Genomic DNA, 19,372 nt, shown 5'->3' with positions numbered 1-19,372 from the left:
TCAGTCAATCTCCGACGTTGTAGAGCTAGGCTTAAACAGCAACAGAGGCTGATAGCAAAGGCATTTTAAATTATCAATGTTTTTTTATCCATTCACACCAAAAACAATAACTTTGAGGATAACTATAACAAAAACGAAAACTTTATTAGCATCCGCATCAAAGGATGAAATCATTCTGTTATGTTATAAGACTAAGAGTTGCAGTTATGTAATCTGCTACTTAAAGTGATCGAGTTTATCAAATTGGCAATGTTTTTTTATCCATTCACACCAAAAACAATAACTTTGAGGATAACTATAACAAAAACGAAAACTTTATTAGCATCCGCATCAAAGGATGAAATCCTTCTGTTATGTTATAAGAGTTGCAGTTATGTAATCTGCTACTTAAAGTGATCGAGTTTATCAAAAAGCGTCGAAAATGACTTCTGAAAGTAATTCAAAGCACATTATTTCAATAATTATGAGTCCAGTAAATCTGATAAAAACTTGCATTAGCCCATTATAATAAAATACTTTATGAAAAAAAATACATATTAGCTTATAATATACGGGCATGGCAACCCAGACTCCAGTAGAGCATATCGTGCCATCTAGCGGCCAGCGTGTGTCTGTGTCACATCAACATAACACATTTCAAACAATGCTCTTCGCATTTGATTTTCTGAAATAACATTTAATTATGCTTGATTATGAATCGCGTACGATTTTATTTCATTAAAAATCATCAAAACAAACGTGTATACATGTATGCTGTGAATCTGGCTCCTTCGGCGAATGTTATTTATGGTTGTCTTGGTTACACGGTGCAACCGACTTCGGGAGCGGAAAAGAATGAAGAACTGACGTTAGACTGACTCGGTAAGCTTCGTTGGGATAGTAACGTTTAATACATTAGAAGTCCTTTTGTCGTGCTGTATGCGAGTAAACATTTTGTCTAGGTGTTTTCAGGATGTCGTCAAAGAAGAGAAGCGAGTCAAAGAGCCAGCAGGACGCAGATGTCTCGGCGGAGAGCGATGGACAGGAAGATAGACAGAGGCTGTTACACAGAGAGTGAGTTATCTCTGTAGAGATGTAAAGAACATGGTGAATCACTTTTGATGTAGACAGTACATCAGTCTAGTTAATATTGCTTTGTAACCCACAGATATGAGACCCTAACTGAAAACCTATGCACACTGAAGAGGAGAGTTGAACAAAAGTATCCTTTTACACAAACAGAAACATATTTCTTCACTGAAACGACATTAACGTGGTTAGCTTGTCTCCAGACAAGTCTGGTTTGTTGGTTTTAGAGGAGTTCACTTGCATCTGGTTGGGGATGGCCAACCATCTTGACCCAGGCTGCAAAACCACCTAGACCAGCTTAAACCAGCTAAGACAAGCTAACCATTTTATACTATTAAAGCAATTGTATATAGTTTTGTGGGAAAGAAACAGAAGCCATTTTTAGAAGTCAGTGTACCATCACAATTATTTTGAAACTGGAATGATTAAATCCTAATACAGTCCAGCCCAGTAACTCTAACTGACCGATATAAAAGGTGTCCATTTACATCTAAGTTTATTTAGTTTAACACACAATCAACTCCAGACGAAAAGAAAATGAATTTCTTCAGATTGAGATAGCTCAGAGCCGTATTGAAAGTGTAAGTTCTCAAAAGTAACACGGATCAACATAATTGCTTATATATAACATGTTCGCAGATATATACACTACAGATCATTCTTGTTCTCTGTACTGTGCAGAAAGAGTACATGTCATATATGTCTAAAAGAGCAGAGAAGAGGCAGAATGCAATATTGAATTTGAGTGATCAGAGTCACGAGGAACTTGAGGAGCTCCAGAGACAGAGACAGAACATGCAGGACAAACATGAGGAGCAGAGCAGTGGTAAGACAAGTGTTAATTCATTTGTGCAGGAAATTAATATGAAGAATAAATGTGTGATTACAATGTGCTGTAAATGTCTCAAGACGCAATTTGTCACATGCTTTCTTGGTTACATATCAGTTCACAAATGGGTGCAATCAGTACTTCGCTAGATGCTAATAAAACATCAAATGTTGCACTTCAGATGTGTGTTGGTTGTGTTTTCAGAGCTGCAGATGGAGATCCTGCAGACGGAAAATCAGCTGGCCCTGCTAAATAGTGAAATTGCAGACCTGAAAGAGGTTAAGGTAGCAGGATATTTTTTCTTATTTTTTTGTGTGCATTTGTACTGGGGTTAAAATTTAATGTCATTTGGATTTTCACATCCATTTTTATATATGTAGGATCTTCTACCTTTTTTTAACTAAGCATCATTTGATGAATAGACAAATGGAACAAATTATATCTATAAAATATAATAATGCATTGCATATCCATTTGAATAATCATCATCATTTTTTATAACACACATTTTCATATGAGAGATCAATTGACAGACCCCTGCATTAACACTGTGGAATAGTTTCTAAAAAAATAAATTGAAACTTGTGTCATCATTTTCAAATTGTTATAATTTTTCATACTGCACTGATGTGGAATAATTGTTTTTTCCATATGTATTTATGTATTATATGTGTTGTAGACTCTAAAAGAGCAGCAGTCATGTCGTATCACTGAGCTGGAGCGGGAGTTGTCTACCATGCAGTGTCATCATTCAGAGTCTCTGGTGGCTCTCAAGGCGGACTTCATTAAAAAGAAGAAGAGCTGTGAGCAACAGGCAGAAGACACTGTGCATGCTCTCACTATATCAGCCAGCAAGGTGAGTGATTCCTGTTGTGAATTCAGTCAGTATAATTGTACAGTTACATCACCATAAGTTACCAGGTCAGGATATTTTCTTTCTCTTTTTCCCAGGAGGCATCTCACTCCCTGATGTCCTATATAAATAAAGTGTTTCAGGAGAAAAAAAGCCTGCATGAGGAGTATAAATTCCTTTTCCAAAGAGCTCTAGCTCTACAAAAACAGCAGGACGCTCTGCAGACTCATCGACAGCAACTGCTGCTGGAGCAAAAGTGTATGCAGAAGATTCATGCCCAGCGTATTTCCCTACATTCAAAATACGCAACACCAGCCGGTGCAAACAATACTGAACACCCCTAGAGGGACCATCAGTAAGAACTGGAGACAGTTCAGTTACAACCGTTGCTTTCAATAAACATATGAAGATTACTGTATGACTCAAGAGAAGTATTTGCTGAAGTGAGAAAAAAACTTTGCTTATTGACCTCTTTACTATCTCAGCAGGTCAAAATACTGAAAAAGCAAAGACTGGTCCAATATTTTGAAAATGAATATGTCAGAAATTCATATACAAAGAGGTGTTTAAATAGGCAACAGTTCTGTTGGTGCTTTTTTCTCAAATCTTGTTAAATTCCTCAAATTGTATACCATACGATTTATTACATAGTAACTAAAACAGTTCAAGCATTTTTCTAATTTTCTTTTTTTTCTGTTATGCTAAAGAAAGTCATACAGGTTTGGATCAAGAGAGGTTGAATAAATTATTGCAGAATTGTATTTTATTGGTACATTTTCTATTTGCTGGCTTGAATAAACCTCACCTAAAGATGAATATAAGTGCTCCGAAACTGAAAATATAAGTAGCATATAGATTTATCAGTCATAAAGTAGTAGCAAAGCATTACTGATCTATTTGCATTAACAAAGATTTATTGCACAAACCAAGTGACATTTTAATATTATGTACTGTGATAATATTCATTAATATTTTGAATAAGCTTTTAGTTTTAGATTATCTGTTTTAACATTAGCTTATGTTTTAGTCATTTAGTTTTGTGCTTTTTGTAAAAAAAAAAAATTATTTCAGTTTATTTTCCATTTTGTTCACGTTTTTTTAGTTTACATTTCTGATCATTTCTTATTTCATTTAACACATTTTTTATAGTTTTAGTTTGTTAACAAAAAGGTCACTGAAACCGAAAAGTATAGGCATCTAGAGTGCATGCGCTGAATGTTGAATGTGTGTGTGTCTTTAAGCATTTGAGTGTGTGATTTCTGGTTTGACTGGTTTTTCTCTAAGAGAAAGTGATAGCAAGTGTTTTAAAAACTATTTACAAGAGACAAATCAGGTGAGTATTTCACTAAATATAATCATTTGTGTTTATTTTATTTAACATGTACCAAACTATTTGTAATAAAAGGCATTCTGTTTCTTTTATGTATAGTAGAGCAGTTGTTTCTTTGCAGGGATGAAGCTGGTTGGTGTGGCGCTGATGTTTTGTGCAGTTACAGATTTAAGATCAGGTAATCATTCTCACCTTAAAGAAAAAGCAGACAGTATTGTGCATTTCAAGATTTAATGTTGCAAATAAAACCACAGCAGAGCTGTTCTGTGATCAGAGTGATTTATGTGTGCATGTATTTGTGTATTTGCTATAGTCATGTAAAATGCAGAAGATATAGCATTACGAGGAAATAGATGGGTTACTTTACTTCAACCCTTTATACATCCAAAAATGAACTGGTGTCCTTTTACGTTCAATTCAGACATGGTTTTCTCTGTCTTAGAGGTGTATAATGTTGTGGGACCTGCAGAACCTCTTTTTACTCTCACTGGTGAAGATGTGATCCTGCCCTGCTCCATCAAGCCCAACACCAGTGCTGTAAACATGAGAGTGGAATGGTTTAGACTTGACCTACAAGACTCAATAGTGTATCTCTATGAAAATGGTGAAAACAAAATCACGAAGCAGAACCAATACTTCAGAGGAAGAACAGAACTGTTCCAAGCAGAACTGCAGAATGGAAACGCGTCACTCAAACTCTCATCTGTCCAAGTCTCTGATGAAGGAGTTTACAAGTGTTTTATTGAGTCCAACTCCTGGTATGATGACATCACTGTTAGTGTTGATGTTGGAGGTGAGAAAACCAATAACTAAGACTACAAGTCTCAGAAATATTCTCTCTGATCTACAGTGCTTTTGAAATCAAAAGTGCAGGCGATATACCCTACAAGTACAATTAATGAATTATTCTTCTGCTAAATTTCTGCAGCTGTAGGGACTCCTCCACTGATCATTGTAGAGGATTTCGATCATTTAGGAGGGCTTCGTCTGGTGTGTGAATGTGAAGGTTGGAACCCTAAACCTGAGCTTCAGTGGCTGGACAGTAAAGGAGAGAATTTGGCTTCTGATACTGAAGAGACACATAAAGATGCAAAGGGCTACAACGTGAAACGCAGGATCACTGTACGTGACAGTGAAACCAAGTATCAGTGTAGAATCAAACTGAGACATCATATGGTGCAAACTGACATTATTGTCTCAAGTAAGTATGAATTGGGTCTTTCTCAAATTTCCAAGGTAATGTCACGCGGTCATAATGATTCAGAATTCATTACAGTTTATTCACAGATATGCACATTTGTTGTACAGGTCAGATCTTTCACATTTGGAGAACATCGGTTATTTGGATATCAATTACAGTTGTTCTCAGCATCATTACTGCAGTTGCAGTTGCTACCTTTGTTTACATAAGAAGAGGTGATGTCCATTTTTTCAGTCAAAAAATAACTAGCTTTTAAAAGCCTCTTAATTTTGTAGTTGCATCTGACCATTGAGAAATAGTTGCACAATTATAATGTTTATTTATCTTATTCATATCTTTACATTTTTTAAGTACGCTATTTGAGGAGGATCCAAAAAGGTGAGCTTATGTTTTTAATAGGTCATCATTATTCCAAAAACAAATCAATTCAATATAATATCTAAATGTGTGGTTTATTCTTTGAATTTACTGTTGCTTATGTTACATCAATTGCACCAGACATTGTGACTAAAATGGTTAATTTCATGATAATTTTTTTTGTTAAATGCATCGTTATCTTAAGGTGATTTGTGGAATTTTTGTGTGGACCAGATTTATTTTAAACACATTTAAAATAAAAATTAAACTTGTCTCTTTAGAGTTCGCAAAGAGAAGGAAATATGCAGGTTAGTAAGAAAGGAATATTTGTTTTTAATCCATTGGCATCTGTAGTCTTGTATCAGCTCTCAATATGCACATAATGTAAATATAATTATTTTCTCATTTTCATTAGCGGATGTGACACTAGATCCAGATACAGCTCATAATTGTCTCATCTTGTCTGAAGATGGGAAACAAGTGCGACGTGGAGAAAAAAAACAGAATGTCCCAGACAACCCTGAGAGGTTTAATAAATGTGGGAATGTCTTGGGAAAGCAGGGATTCTCATCTGGAAGGTTTTATTTTGAGGTGCAGGTGAAGGGGAAGACTGATTGGGATATAGGAGTGGCCAGAAAATCCATTACCAGAAAGGGGAAGATCACACTGAGTCCTCAGAATGGTTACTGGACAGTGCGCTTGAGAAATGGGAACCAGTATAGTGCCTGTGCAGGACCCACTGTCTCTCTCTCCCTGAAAGTTAAGCCCCAGAAGCTGGGTGTGTTTGTGGATTATGAGGAAGGCTTAGTCTCTTTTTATGATGTGGAGTCCAGGACTCATATCTACTCTTTCTCTGATCAGTGGTTCACTGAGGATCTCTATCCGATCTTAAACCCATGTACAAACATTAAAAACAAATACTCTGCCCCACTGATCGTCTCATCTGTAGATTTCAAAGAGTGAATAAACTGACTTATAAATGTAAAATAAAAATAAAATTATTGAAATATATATTATATAAAATGTATCAAAAACATTGCATTCAAGGTATAATTTTTTTCTGGTCTTGCGTTCACTGGGAATTAAACCCATGTTAATTTACTACAGCCTTTGCAAAGAAAAGTTTAAGTACGTACATGCATTGTCTAGTATGATAAATCAGTTTTAATTTAAAAGAAAAATTTCAACCACTGCTGACATCTTGTTTTCATCACTGCCTCTTAAATTATTGTAAAGTGCATTTCAATGTGATGTTTTTAGTCCCTTAACAAGTCATAAGTATAATCTGTTGTGAAAATGTATAACCTAATAAACAAGCCATAATTAAAACAGTGAATTTTTAAATCTGCTCAGGTCACAGAGTGTCAAAACGAGCTTATTTGTAACTGGACTTTATTTTTTATAGGTGGAAGACAAAGTTCCCACATACAACCTGCTAACATCACACAATTCTTGAATGACTGAGAATTTGTTTTACTGATGTGTGGTGTGTGGACTGAAAGAGTAACTGCCCTTTACTTTTAAAAAATATTTTATTCTAAACATGATCATTGATTTTAAGAATTATCGCACCACTGGTAATATACTTTTAGCAAAAGTGACATACTGGTGTAAAGTTTGACACAACAAATATAAGAAATCTCATCCACTATGAATATGAGGATTTTTCAAGTGACTCTTTACACATCTTCCTAGAGTACTACATATTGTCTACTGATAAATTTATATGTTGGAAATAAGATGGAAATACATTGTATATATAAGAATATATCATATATCAAGAGATTCTTCGTCCAGAAAGTGGATGACAAGAAGTTTAGACTAATAAAAATATAAGCAAAAAATGAGCTCATAATTGCATATTTCAGTTGTAATAATTAACTCCTCACCTCCTTTATCATTTAAGCAACTGGATACACTTTAAGACAAAATAGAAAACTAGGATTTAGTATGCATTTTCACAATAATATAATTATGTTTTTGATATATGATTATTCTAAATGAACTCAACCTAACCTACATGATGACTTTTCAAAAAAAATAAAAAATAAATAAAAAAAATAAAAAAATATTAAATTATTTTAACACAAATCAAGAAATGGGTTACTGCAAGAAAACATTAACAAATAATAAAAAATTTAAAGCAAAAAATATTCTTCAAAATAAATAAAACAACTGAAAAACAAATTAAACCAATAACACTTTTGACATTTTATTTTCTGATTATTACCTACCTGATTATTGTTTGAGCACACAAAGTATTTCTGTATAAAAACTGCCTTGGCCCTCAGACATCCTGGGATAGGTTTGAGCAATCCGATGGAGCTCTTTGTGTGTGTTTTGTAGAGTTGTGGTAATGTTTTCAAAAGTAATAAAGGGACAAAGTATGTGTCTGTATTTCTATTCTTAGTTTACTCTGTAAAAGACCTTTGGTATGTTTATTTCTGCTGTAAAAGGCTAGTTGCTTTGAAGCATAGTCCCAGATCACTTCCACCTTCCATGAACCAGTGACATGGAATTCACGGAGGAATGGAGACTCTGAATAAGTCTGAAAATAGATCTCTTCGGTCTATTTTGTGTTGCATCTTCTGATTTTAAAGATAAGAGAGAATTTATCGGTTTCTTCAGTCCATATACACCACTGAATACTTCCCATTCACGGCTTTGGTATCACAAAGGTGATGGTCCAGTCAAAATGCTCAGAGAGCTTAAAGGGGGGGTGAAATGCTATTTAATGCATACGGAGTTTTTTTACACTGTTAAAGAGTTGGATTCTCATGCTAAACATGGACAAAGTTTCAAAAATTAAGTTGTACGTTTGAAATTGTACCTCTTCCGGTTTGTCACAAGTTACGGAAAGTTTTTTTTCGAGTATGGCTCTGTGTGACGTTAGATGGAGCGGAATTTCCTTATATGAGTCCTAAGGCACTTCTGCCGGAAGAGCGCGCGCTCCCGTAGAGCAGAGCACTGAGAGCACAGACATTCACTGATCAGAGCGAGAGCGTCGCGAAATGTCACAAAAGAAGTGTGTTTTTGGTTGCCAGGGCAAGACAACCGTGCACAGATTACCAAAAAAAAAAAAAACAGCATTAAGGGACCAGTGGATGGAGTTTATTTTTTACAGAGCATCAACGAATTTGTGCAAGTGTTTTTGTTTGTTCCCTGCATTTCGAAGATGCTTGTTTTACAAACAAGACCCAGTTTGACGCCGGATTTGCGTATCGTTTATTTCTTAAGGATGATGCAATCCCAACGAAAAAGGGTCATGATCGTGAGTTGGAACCGCAGGCGGTGAGTAAAACTGCTTCAAATATCACTGTGTTGTTTACTTAGCTATCAGCGCGTAAGCACATCAAGTAAACAACATGCGATGTTGTCATCAAACTGCACTTTCCACATGTACAGCTTAAAAAAAAGAAAAGAAAAAAAAAGACGACATAAAGTGGAACTTAGTCATTTTCCAAAACCGCTAAGCAAATATATACAGTTTCAGTACATACCACATAGAGACGTCCTGCTGTAGTCATTGCTGCTGATGCTGCTCTTGTTAAATTTCAGCCTCTGGATCTGATTCTGGATCCTAAATATACATCTGAATCTGACTGTTAGCCAAGGTTTGTTTTGGATGATGTTTTTTTCCTCACGGTAATGTCACAGCTTCCAAACGCTCTCAACGCAAAAGCCTACTGGCGCTCGTGATTCTTTAGCTCCGCCCACACGTCATGCCTCCAGCCGCTCATTTTTTTTCCGGGAAAAATCGGTACAGACTATCTTTCTCTTATAAATATAATAAAACTAAAGACTTTTTGGAGTTATGAAGGATGCAGTACTACTCTATAGGTACTCAAGATTAACAGGATATTGAGTGAAAATGAGCATTTCACCCCCCCCTTTAAGGAACCAGTGCAGACTGACACCTTCTTTAGTTTGCAGGCAACAAAGAGTCTGTTTCCTGTACGGGCCTGGGCTTTGGTCTGCCCAGACAGCAACGTAGGGTTACCCCGATCCGGCCCACATCTGACCTGTGTCAAATCCATGCAGGCCAGATGTGGGTCAGATTCGGGCCAACACTGGTTGCAGTTTGACTAAGGGGTTTCTGGCAGAGAAGCTGAAGAATACCATTTTAAGGTTTTTAGATAGTGTCATCTCAGGCCCTAGGGTCAAAGGTCAGTTCTGAGACTGTATTTTGATCATCCCGAATAACTGAGTGGAATTTAGGATCAGCAAAAGCAAAAAACCTTCTCTGGAGTTTGTGCACCTGCTCCACAATAATTTCTCCATCCTTTCTGATCATCTTAATTAATTTAGTGCGATCAGGTCCTGACTCCAAACCCTGTTTCAGATCCACTGTGCGAGCCTCCATCATAGCTTCATGTACACTGGCAAATTTCTGCAAGAAGCTGAAATCATCATCTCCCTCTAGAGCCAAATTGAAAGCTCACTGTTTAGTCTGAAGTGCACCCAGTCTGGCTGACACTGAAGTCTGTAAACACGTGAAGACCGGATCCTTCATGGTTGATCCAGTCTCCATCAGCTGACCAACACAGTTCTACAGAGCCTGCATTTGGTCTTTGTGCCACTTTTCCAGCCGTTTAGCCTGATTCTGCCTCTGAGCCATGGCTTTTAAGTCTTCTTTCAGTTGACCCACCAGCTCCACATGGGCAGTCTGAAGCGTCTTCATGTTATGCAGCCAATGTCCTTCCTAGATGGCACTAGACATGCACACCAGCACGCGATCATCCAGGCAGTTATTCCACAAGCTTGCCATGAGCTGAGCATTTGCTGGCCTTTTGACAAGAGGAACCTGATTTTACAGGATTAGTCAGAAGCACTAGAGAAGGTGGGTCTTTTATTGTGGCCAGCCTTAGTCACACCTGTGCAATAATCATGCTGTCTAATCAGCATCTTGATATGCCACACCTGTGAAGTGGATGGATTATCTCGGCAAAGGAGAAGAGCTCACTAACACAGATTTAGACAGATTTGTGAAGAATATTTGAGATGAATAGGTATTTTGTGTACATAGAAAACGTCTTAGATCTCTGAGCTGAGCTCGTGAAAAAGAAGGCAAAAACAAAAGTGTTGCGTTTATATATATTTTTTTCAGTGTAAATGAGGACATCCCTGAAAGTGGTGATTTTATAAGCCTGTTATATAGCCAGTTCTTAATTCATCTTCAGTATCTGTCTGTATGTGCGCAAAATGTGTATGCACATACAGTTACTGGTGTTTTGTTAAAGAAAAGCTATTTTACCATCGCAAAAAAACTTCTTGAAACAAAAAAGAGAGCAGTTGTCAATGAACTTTTATTTTGAAGCTGCTCTAGCTTCACATTCCTAGGATGCGACAAACCAAACCTGTGACAGTTTTCTGGGCTAGTGTGCGACCCGAAGGCGAGTGCGATCAGCACGGAATGACGCTTTTAATTGCCTTATTTCTCAAGTAACTACATCAGAAAACCAATAAATAAACCGGGTTGCGTCTGTACTGTCAATTTTTACTTTTTATGCATCTGTGCGAAGCCAGCACGACAAGATTTTGTGTTAGCACGTTGGCTAGCACGCCTTTGTTCCATATTCAGACCAGTGTGGCCATAAATTAGGAATCAGCCTTTAACATTGCATGTTGACTCCGAATACAACTATTTTATTCCAATGAAACTCGTTGCATACTTGAGGCTATTGCATACCGACTTTTCGGGAGAAAATTAACTGCCTATCCTCTGTGTTCGCTTGTATGAATTGCGTCTTGGCTCGGTTGTGCATAGGTTGCTATGGAGCAGTGCGCAGCTCCGCAGTCCGAGAGCACAAGGACGCACTCTTCACCTCCAGATCCAGCGGTAAAGTCTGGAGGAGATGTTAAGGACGCTTACGAGTGCCGGATTTGTGGTTATAAAGCGCAAGACGTTAAATGCCTCAGCCAGCACCTGCACACCGCTCACCCTGTCACCAGTCTCTCGGACTCGGTGAGGGGCGAGGGATGTGAAACCCCGGAGGACGAGCGGGTGGGAGATGTGGAGACACCCTGCTTAAATGGTGAACTGGAAAAGAGCGTTGCTAACGATAAAGTAAGTAAAGTTTTGTCTTTTGTCATGTATCGATGTGCATGAGTTTGTGTTAGTTGTGTGAACACCTAGAGATGCTTTGAATGGAGTTCAGGCATATGTGTTTAAATGAAAATTCCTTCTGATTTACTAGACAAAGAATATTGTTCTTACATGAAAAGTGTAAATACTGTGGTAAAATGTCATTTGCTCAATCAGTGGTGTGCATTTGTGTAGGTGCTATCTGTTTGACTGACCAATGGCAGAGGTGGAGTGAGCAGGGAAACCTGTTTGAAAACAATCACAAATGCCACCAATGCTTAATTTTATATGGAATATTAGAGTGTTTAATCTAAATTAATTATATGTGTGTGACCCTGGACCACAAAACTAGTCTTAAGTGGCTGGGGTATATTTGTAGCAATAGCCAAAAATAAATTGTATGGGTCAAAATTATAGATTTTTCTTTTATGCCAAAAATCATTAGGCTATTAAGTAAATATCATGTTCCATTAAGATATTTTGTAAATTTTCATACCATAAATATATCAAAACCTCATTTTTTGTATAGTAATATGCATTGCTAAGAGCTTCATCTGTACAACTTTAAAGGTGATTTTCACCCTCAGATTCCAGATATTCAAATAGTTGTATCTCAGCCAAACATCATCCTATCCAAACAAACCATATATCGTTGGAAAGCTTATTTATTCACTTTTCAGATGATGTAGAAGTCTCAATTTCGAAAAATTTACACACAAGACAGGTTTTGTGGTCCAAGGCCATATATATATATATATATATATATATATATATATATATATATATATATATATATATATATATATATATATAAAATTTGAAGTTTAAAGCCATGTGTTCTCGTTCATGTGTGAATTTCATGTTATTTTCAATGTTTACCTTTGGCAGCAAAGTTTATTCTAGAAGAATCAGTGCACTATAATTTTAGAAATCCAAATATTTAGTGAAAAAAACATTTTTTTGGGGAACAAATAAAAGTGTTGCACTAAATATGATTTCTTTTAAATGTATAGCATATTTTTTAATAAGGCAGTAAAACATGAAAGATACAATATGACAAAACAAATACACTTACAATATGTGCATCCGGTGTGCAGACTGAAGTGCTTGAAGCAACATGGAGTCACCGCCAATGTTACCAAGTTCATGGTTTTCCCGTGGAATTGGGTTATTTTAACACTGTTGCCGCGGGTTGCTTTTCATGTTCGTGGTTTGAAGTGATCCCAATAACGTGATATTTAGCCCCTAGAATGAGAATTTTACTGGAGGATCACTGGCGAAAAATGATTATTATTTTATTTTCGGGAACCCCCCTCAAAACACAATTGGACAGGTTTTGTTTTGATGACCAGGGTTGCCTGGCACTCATCGCTTTGCATTAAAAAGTGCTAGACACAAAGGGAATATAAATTGATGCATAGTGTGATACATCTGTGCAACAGTTATTGAGTCTTTCTTTTAACAGTTTTAAATTTCAGTTACTGTGCACGTTAAAAACTATTTATAGTATTTTCTACGCCTGTGTTTTGTTCTCACAGACACCCAGTAGCAAGTAACAAAACAACATTAAACGCCAGCAAGAAGATAAAGTTGTTTATAAAAAATCATAGATATTTATTTACAAATCAATTATAATACTGGGAAAACAAAATTATCTTGGAGTGAACTTTACCAAGCTAACTGTCGTAACCGAACGCGGCCATGATCTATACCCAATTCGACAAAAAAATAGCAGTATCGGTGCCCATACCGATATGAATATCGGATCGGCGCATCCCTAGTGAAAAGTAAGAACAGATGACCATTTGTGCCGTTGTAACTGTAAGCCAATAAGAGAGGATTTCTTATCTGATGCATTTTATATTCATATGTCTTGATCTCACCCTTTTCAGCCAGTCACCACTGAGGGAACAGAATCTCCTGCCTTTCAGACACCCGAAGACTCAAATGAGACCTCATCCTCGGTGGATCCCAAGGAACAGGAAGAAAAGATGGATGACTCACCTGCTCTTGAAAAATCGCAAAGCTCATCCCCCAAGTTACCTCAGGAGAAGTCACCCTGCTTTTCAGGGACCAAGAAGTCCTGCCAAAAGAGGCAAACAGTCTCCTCTGGCACATCGACCCACAACCAGACTAACCTGGTTTGTCTTCCACTGGTATCCGAGGGGTTAAAGCTTATCTGGGTCCGCTCAGAGCAGGTCCACGAGCTGGATGCCGTGTCAGAACTCGTAGAAGCATTTAATGCATTCCCATACCCCACGTCGCAGGAGGCGAGCGCTCTAGCTCGAAAGTGTGCGTTACCGCCAGACCGAGTTAAAGCGTGGTTCATGATGCAGCGGGTACGTTACGGGATCAGCTGGGCTGACGACGACATCCAAGAGACGCGACGCAAGCTGTGGCACATTCAGAAAAGAGCAGTAGCTGAGGAGTGTGTGGAAATAAATGACGAGGAGGAATTTTTAGGACGTGAGGATCCTCAGCATGTTTTTAAACTGCCACCTGCAGCAGTTGCCCATGTAGAGCAGAGAGACCAGACGCCTAAACCCAGCCGGACTGTTCCTCAGCACATCATCAGCAACCAAAACCGCTTGCATTTTAGCCAGAATAATGCTTCCCAATCCAATAATGACATACAGCAGTTGCTCTGCAATAATGTTGTATACAAAAACGTTGCACCTACATCACAAGTTCCTCAAGTGAATCCCCAATTCCAAAGTGACAGTAGAAACCTACCACCACCTCGCAATACTGAAGTTCAGCTGCTAGATTCATTTGGACGTTCATCGTACAACCAACACGCCGCAATGTCATACCCCGAACTCCCTGAGCTTTCACAGTCTGTACCCTGCTTACCAGGGAAAAAATCGAAAGCGCAACTGATGGCCCTGCGCCGTAGTTTTGTACAGAAGTCTTGGCCATCTGACGGTGAAGTTCAGCGGCTCCAGAGAATGACTGGACTTAATCGGCGAGAAATTCGCAAATGGTTCGCTGACAGCCGCTATCAGCTTCGCAGGAACGGCAGGGCTTGGCTAGCTAAGCTCGTAAAGCACAATCGGTCACTCCAGCTAAGGCAGCAGAACTCTCAGAACAAGCCGGAGAACGATGATCTACCGAGTGCTGATTTTTACAACAATTATGAGGTTGATGACACTGAGGTGGGGCTTGAGGTCGATGTGGACTTGGCTGATGATGAGGGACCTGTCAACCAATCGAATGAGACCAAGGAGGTAGCAAGCGATGAAGGCGAGTTTGATGATGGCAGTGCTTCTGTTCAACAACATTCTGCGGACATCTCTCCGTCTCCCTCTCCTTCTCCGTCATTCATTCGCGGTCGGGTAGAACCGAATGTGCGACTTCGGAAGAAGACGAGGGAACAGTTAGAAATTTTGCGGCAAAGCTTCCTGGACTGCCAGTGGCCCACAAGCGATGACTACCTAATACTCCAGCAGAAGACGGGTCTGACGCGGACAGAAATCATCCAGTGGTATGGAGACACGCGTTATCATGTCAAGCACAATCAGATGCGCTGGATGACCTCAGAGGAGAGGGAACGCATCATCAATGTTATAACGCAACAACAGAAAAGGGGCGGGAAATATTCACGGGGGAGATTTTCATTTGAAAACATGGGCTCTGGGTTGAGTTTGGGCGATTCTGCGTTAATTAACGGAGGTGGACTGGGTGAAGCAGCAAGATGGAATGAACTTATAAGGGGAAGTATCCCAATTGTGCCTGAGGGTGAACTCTGACCTTTGAAGCAAAGTCAGTTTGTGATGGCATTTGTAGCTGTGCAGAAAGGTGGAAAATGAATTCCACGTCACTGCCAAAGATGTTACACAAAACCTTTTTTCTCTCTCCTTTAACCTGTCTGGATATTTCCATCCCAGTTTAATGCTATGATCCAGGGCCTGGTAGAACCTCTCACAACATTGTTATGCAATATATATCTCCAAAACTAAGCATCTTACTTGAATCAAAAATATTTAGTATTAGAATATGTACCTTAAAGTAACTGACACAAAACTGTGTATGGCAAGGCACTGAATGACTGCACAATGTATTTTGTTTTGTGGCCTGTTTTATCAGAGTTCTATTCATTGTGGTTCTCGGTGTGACTAAACAAGAGCGAATGCATGTGTGTTGCCATTTTCATGTTTAAGTTGTACTTTGAGCTTAGATATGTAGATGTTTGCTTTTACAAAGGTCAATTGTATTTAAAGTTATAAGCATAACTGCTATCTTTTAGATTCACAGTGTGCTACACCGATATGTTTCTTTGATGGAAACACTATGCTGACATAATACTACACAATTTATGTGCTTGATTTGTTTTTTGTTTTTTTCCAATCAAAATGTTTGTGATTTATTATTATTATTTGAAGACTAATTATAATCTTAAGTAGTGTTAATATGGAGTTTATTAGTCTATGCATTGAGTAAGCTGACTATAGAGAGACTGTCCTTTTTTGTGCTGAAGCTTTTTGTACCAGTTTGGTTTTACTTAATAAATTGATCTTAAAACATTTTTCTTTTTCCAAACATTCACTGTTATGACAATTTCATATGTACATTTACATATATTAATTTAGCTGATGCTTTTTCCAAAGCGACTTACAGAATGAGAAAGATAAAATTATACAGCAGTCCATCACGTAAACATAATGAATAAAGTATTGGTAAAGTTAAAATAAACATTTATAAAGGTCAAACACATAGAATAAGTAACACTGGGTAGTCCTAGAATAATAATAATAAAAAACTCATTAAGGGCAGTTTTCATAGAAACAACTGGAGCAATATTCCATTAAACAAGCAAAGTATAACTTCACAATTTACAATAAAGTCCATTAACATAATTTAATGCATTAGATTTAATGCATCCACTAACAAATAAATGCTGTTCTTTTGTCTCTTCATGATTCCCACAGAAGTTTTACCATTGATAATGACAAGAAATATTTCTTGAGCACCAAATCAGCATATTAGAATGATTTCTAAAAATGATTTGTAATGTTCGAGACTGGAGTATGGATGTTAAAAATGGCTAAAAATTAATCTTTATCATCAGTGGAATAAATTACATTGAACCCAAACATTTGAAGTGTGGTGTGTACATGAACATTTGCCTAGATTAACTGTTGTTTGTTTATTATACCTAATTCATTCATGTTAAAATGAACCTTAGTGGTGTTACCATATAAACCTATCTAGGAAATATTTTAGAAAAAACATCCCTCTTTACATTTTTTGTGATCTCGGATTGATGTCCTACTTCTCTGGTTATTCCTTATACTCCAGTTATTCTCAATACTCTATAGGTTTGCCATGCTGGGCTTGAAGAAGATCTGCCCCATGGATAATACGGCGAATTACAGCAGCAGATGAGATCAATAATTGTCCAGCAGCATGGAGTAGAGTGGACATGACTCTGAGGGCCTCCCTGAAAGACAGCAAAAGTGCATGATACAATTCAGTGGCTTGAAAAACAAATAAATAGTAAAACAAACCATAACAATGCTTAAGTTTTTTCCTGTAGTCTGTTTACCTCAGGACTTTCTTTGGCCCCAAGCATTGAAAATCTGCACTGACAGAGTAGAGCCCTTGGAATGTGGCTTTAACATTTAGTGAGCCGAATACGTCTTTGGGGTGCGTACGGTAAAGGTCAAAGGTGATCTGAGCAATATCTTTCCCTGTACTTGGTTTACTCTCACCTGGTTTGTTTCCACCTCTTTGGCGTAACTAGGAGGGATTGGTAAAGTTAAGATAAGGTACGATACAAATGACACAATATTCATAAGTGAATGAAAAAGCAAAAGCAACTAATGATTCCAGATGAAAATTTGAAATAAACAAAAATACATACAGGATGAGGTTTCCAGGTCTCTCCGGGTGTCAGGGCCATGAAAACAGTGTTGTCTGGCAGAGCTAAGAGGAACTCTTCTGAGTCGACCTCTGTCCCATCCTCTTCACACGCCAAAGTCAGCACAGTAGATATCAAGAGAGCCTGGGCTGCCTGAGGTAAGAATCACAGTATAAAATGCCCCCAAATCTTCAAATGCACAACAGCGTTTATGATAAGTGACTGGTCATTATAGGATGTCCAGAAAACTGGATGAGCTTTAACACAGGGTAGGGGGTGCTTCACAAAGATTAAACCACTGCAAGCCCCAAGAAGTGAGATTATTAAGCAGTGTCTCTAAATCTAAAAGACCCTTTAAGGTAAGTAGCAAAACTTCCAGTTGAACGATGTTTCGCTTTGTACCTTCTCTTTGAGCTCCTCTAAAGTTCCAGCAGTGACCCCTTTTTTGACCTCTCTGTCCCAGGAACACACTCTGAATGGACGCTGAGGGGGCGACCAAACCCGCCGAGACACTGACCTGAGAGAAAGAGCGATAGGGAATGAGGAGGAGGCAAAACGCCAAAGGAAATAGAATAAGAGTACATAAATGGGTTTATCAAGAGTCGGTGTAGAAAAAGAACTTCACTTAAAGGAACAGTTAGCACGATAATGCTCAAATGCTTCATTATTTACACACTGTCATGTGGTATGCCTCATTTGTAAACAAATGTTTCTTTTTATTTTATCATTCAATTGTCCAGTTCACAAAGTTTGTCTGTATAATTTGCCGATAAATCAGACTACTTGATTTTCAAGTTTGAGTAACTTACTGATCTGATCACAGCTCACTAAAAGCAAAGATTATCTCTTAAAGATCATTGGGTTATAACGTACATTACGATCTGGTAATAACACAAAGCTATCCAATATCTTTTATAACACTTTGGTGTTTTTGTGTCTTGTTTGAAGTCTGAAATCAACATTAGGCCTACTCATTTTTTAGAACTGCATGGATAAGACCAACCAATGTGATTCTTCATAATCCTGTTTTTTTTGTTTCATGTTAGAAAGAGAGTTCATAATGACAAAATAATGACAAAAAAACACTTTTCCTATAATAATCAATGACTGCTTTAAAGTGAGAGAAGCACAGACAGTGCATGGATGTAATCAGACTCTGTCTTATCCAAAGAGCTGATAATAGAGTGAAACAAAAGTATTGTGAAAGACCAACCGTTAAAGTCCAGTATTAAAGCCAAGGACAAACTCCGACAAAACCATTGAAACTAAATATGTCAATATGTATATATTTACTGATAACTTTGATCAAATGTATGTGGCAGCTTCTTACTCAAAATATGTTTCTAAAGATGAATATATCTATTGTAAATAGCAGTACTGAATAACAACAAATGAGTGCTACTTACTTGAACAGGGAGGCTGTTGTTTCCATTATGATTGGTGGTTGAGGTCTTCTGCCTGTCACCTCAGTGCCAGTTGTTTACAGTCTTTTCTGACTCTGTTTGACTGTTTGAAGTAAACTGGTGATACTGAGTCACAGCTACTGGAGAATATATTTTTTGACAATAATGTGTTGTGCTGCTAGCCAAATGGACTTTGACTTTGCAGGATGATCTACTCTGAAAGCTTGTGTCATTGGGCAAGGTCTCCTCTCTGATTGTATACTAGTGATGTGTCGTTCGTGAACGAATCGTTCTTTTTGAACGAATCTTTTAGGTGAACGAATCGTTCTCGTTCACGTAATCCACTGACTCATATTTCCCGTTCAGTGAAGTTCCTCCCTCCACAG

At 37.8% G+C, this 19,372-nt stretch overlaps 4 protein-coding genes across 4 annotated transcripts; 3 read left to right on the top strand and 1 right to left on the bottom strand.

Moving 5' to 3' along the window:
* The first annotated feature begins 589 nt into the window (after positions 1-589).
* Positions 590-3,163, top strand: ccdc166 (coiled-coil domain containing 166). The gene is made up of 8 exons (XM_026266339.1): positions 590-861; positions 942-1,053; positions 1,148-1,201; positions 1,595-1,649; positions 1,750-1,894; positions 2,102-2,181; positions 2,577-2,753; positions 2,849-3,163. The coding sequence occupies exons 2-8, from the start codon at positions 953-955 to the stop codon at positions 3,092-3,094; spliced, it is 858 nt and encodes a 285-aa protein (XP_026122124.1). The 5' UTR covers positions 590-861; positions 942-952; the 3' UTR covers positions 3,095-3,163.
* Positions 3,164-3,837: 674 nt separating this feature from the next.
* On the top strand, positions 3,838-6,662 carry LOC113105285 (butyrophilin subfamily 1 member A1-like). The gene is made up of 8 exons (XM_026266338.1): positions 3,838-4,083; positions 4,180-4,258; positions 4,523-4,873; positions 5,009-5,281; positions 5,389-5,496; positions 5,633-5,659; positions 5,920-5,946; positions 6,054-6,662. Exons 2-8 carry the CDS (start codon positions 4,204-4,206, stop codon positions 6,599-6,601), a joined length of 1,389 nt encoding a protein of 462 aa, XP_026122123.1. The 5' UTR covers positions 3,838-4,083; positions 4,180-4,203; the 3' UTR covers positions 6,602-6,662.
* A 4,302-nt stretch (positions 6,663-10,964) lies between these two features.
* On the top strand, positions 10,965-16,262 carry homezb (homeobox and leucine zipper encoding b). Its single transcript, XM_026266964.1, has 2 exons — positions 10,965-11,705; positions 13,616-16,262. Exons 1-2 carry the CDS (start codon positions 11,412-11,414, stop codon positions 15,470-15,472), a joined length of 2,151 nt encoding a protein of 716 aa, XP_026122749.1. The 5' UTR covers positions 10,965-11,411; the 3' UTR covers positions 15,473-16,262.
* Positions 16,263-16,496: 234 nt separating this feature from the next.
* Positions 16,497-19,204, bottom strand: cideb (cell death inducing DFFA like effector b). Its single transcript, XM_026266965.1, has 5 exons — positions 18,990-19,204; positions 17,986-18,100; positions 17,587-17,736; positions 17,269-17,462; positions 16,497-17,163 (listed from the first exon to the last, which is right to left on the bottom strand). The coding sequence occupies exons 1-5, from the start codon at positions 19,013-19,015 to the stop codon at positions 17,028-17,030; spliced, it is 621 nt and encodes a 206-aa protein (XP_026122750.1). The 5' UTR covers positions 19,016-19,204; the 3' UTR covers positions 16,497-17,027.
* Positions 19,205-19,372: the final 168 nt, after the last annotated feature.

The sequence above is a fragment of the Carassius auratus genome, chromosome 7 (genome assembly GCF_003368295.1).
Source record: "Carassius auratus strain Wakin chromosome 7, ASM336829v1, whole genome shotgun sequence".
NCBI lineage: Eukaryota > Metazoa > Chordata > Actinopteri > Cypriniformes > Cyprinidae > Carassius > Carassius auratus.
This window is presented reverse-complemented; position numbering and strand designations above follow the sequence as displayed.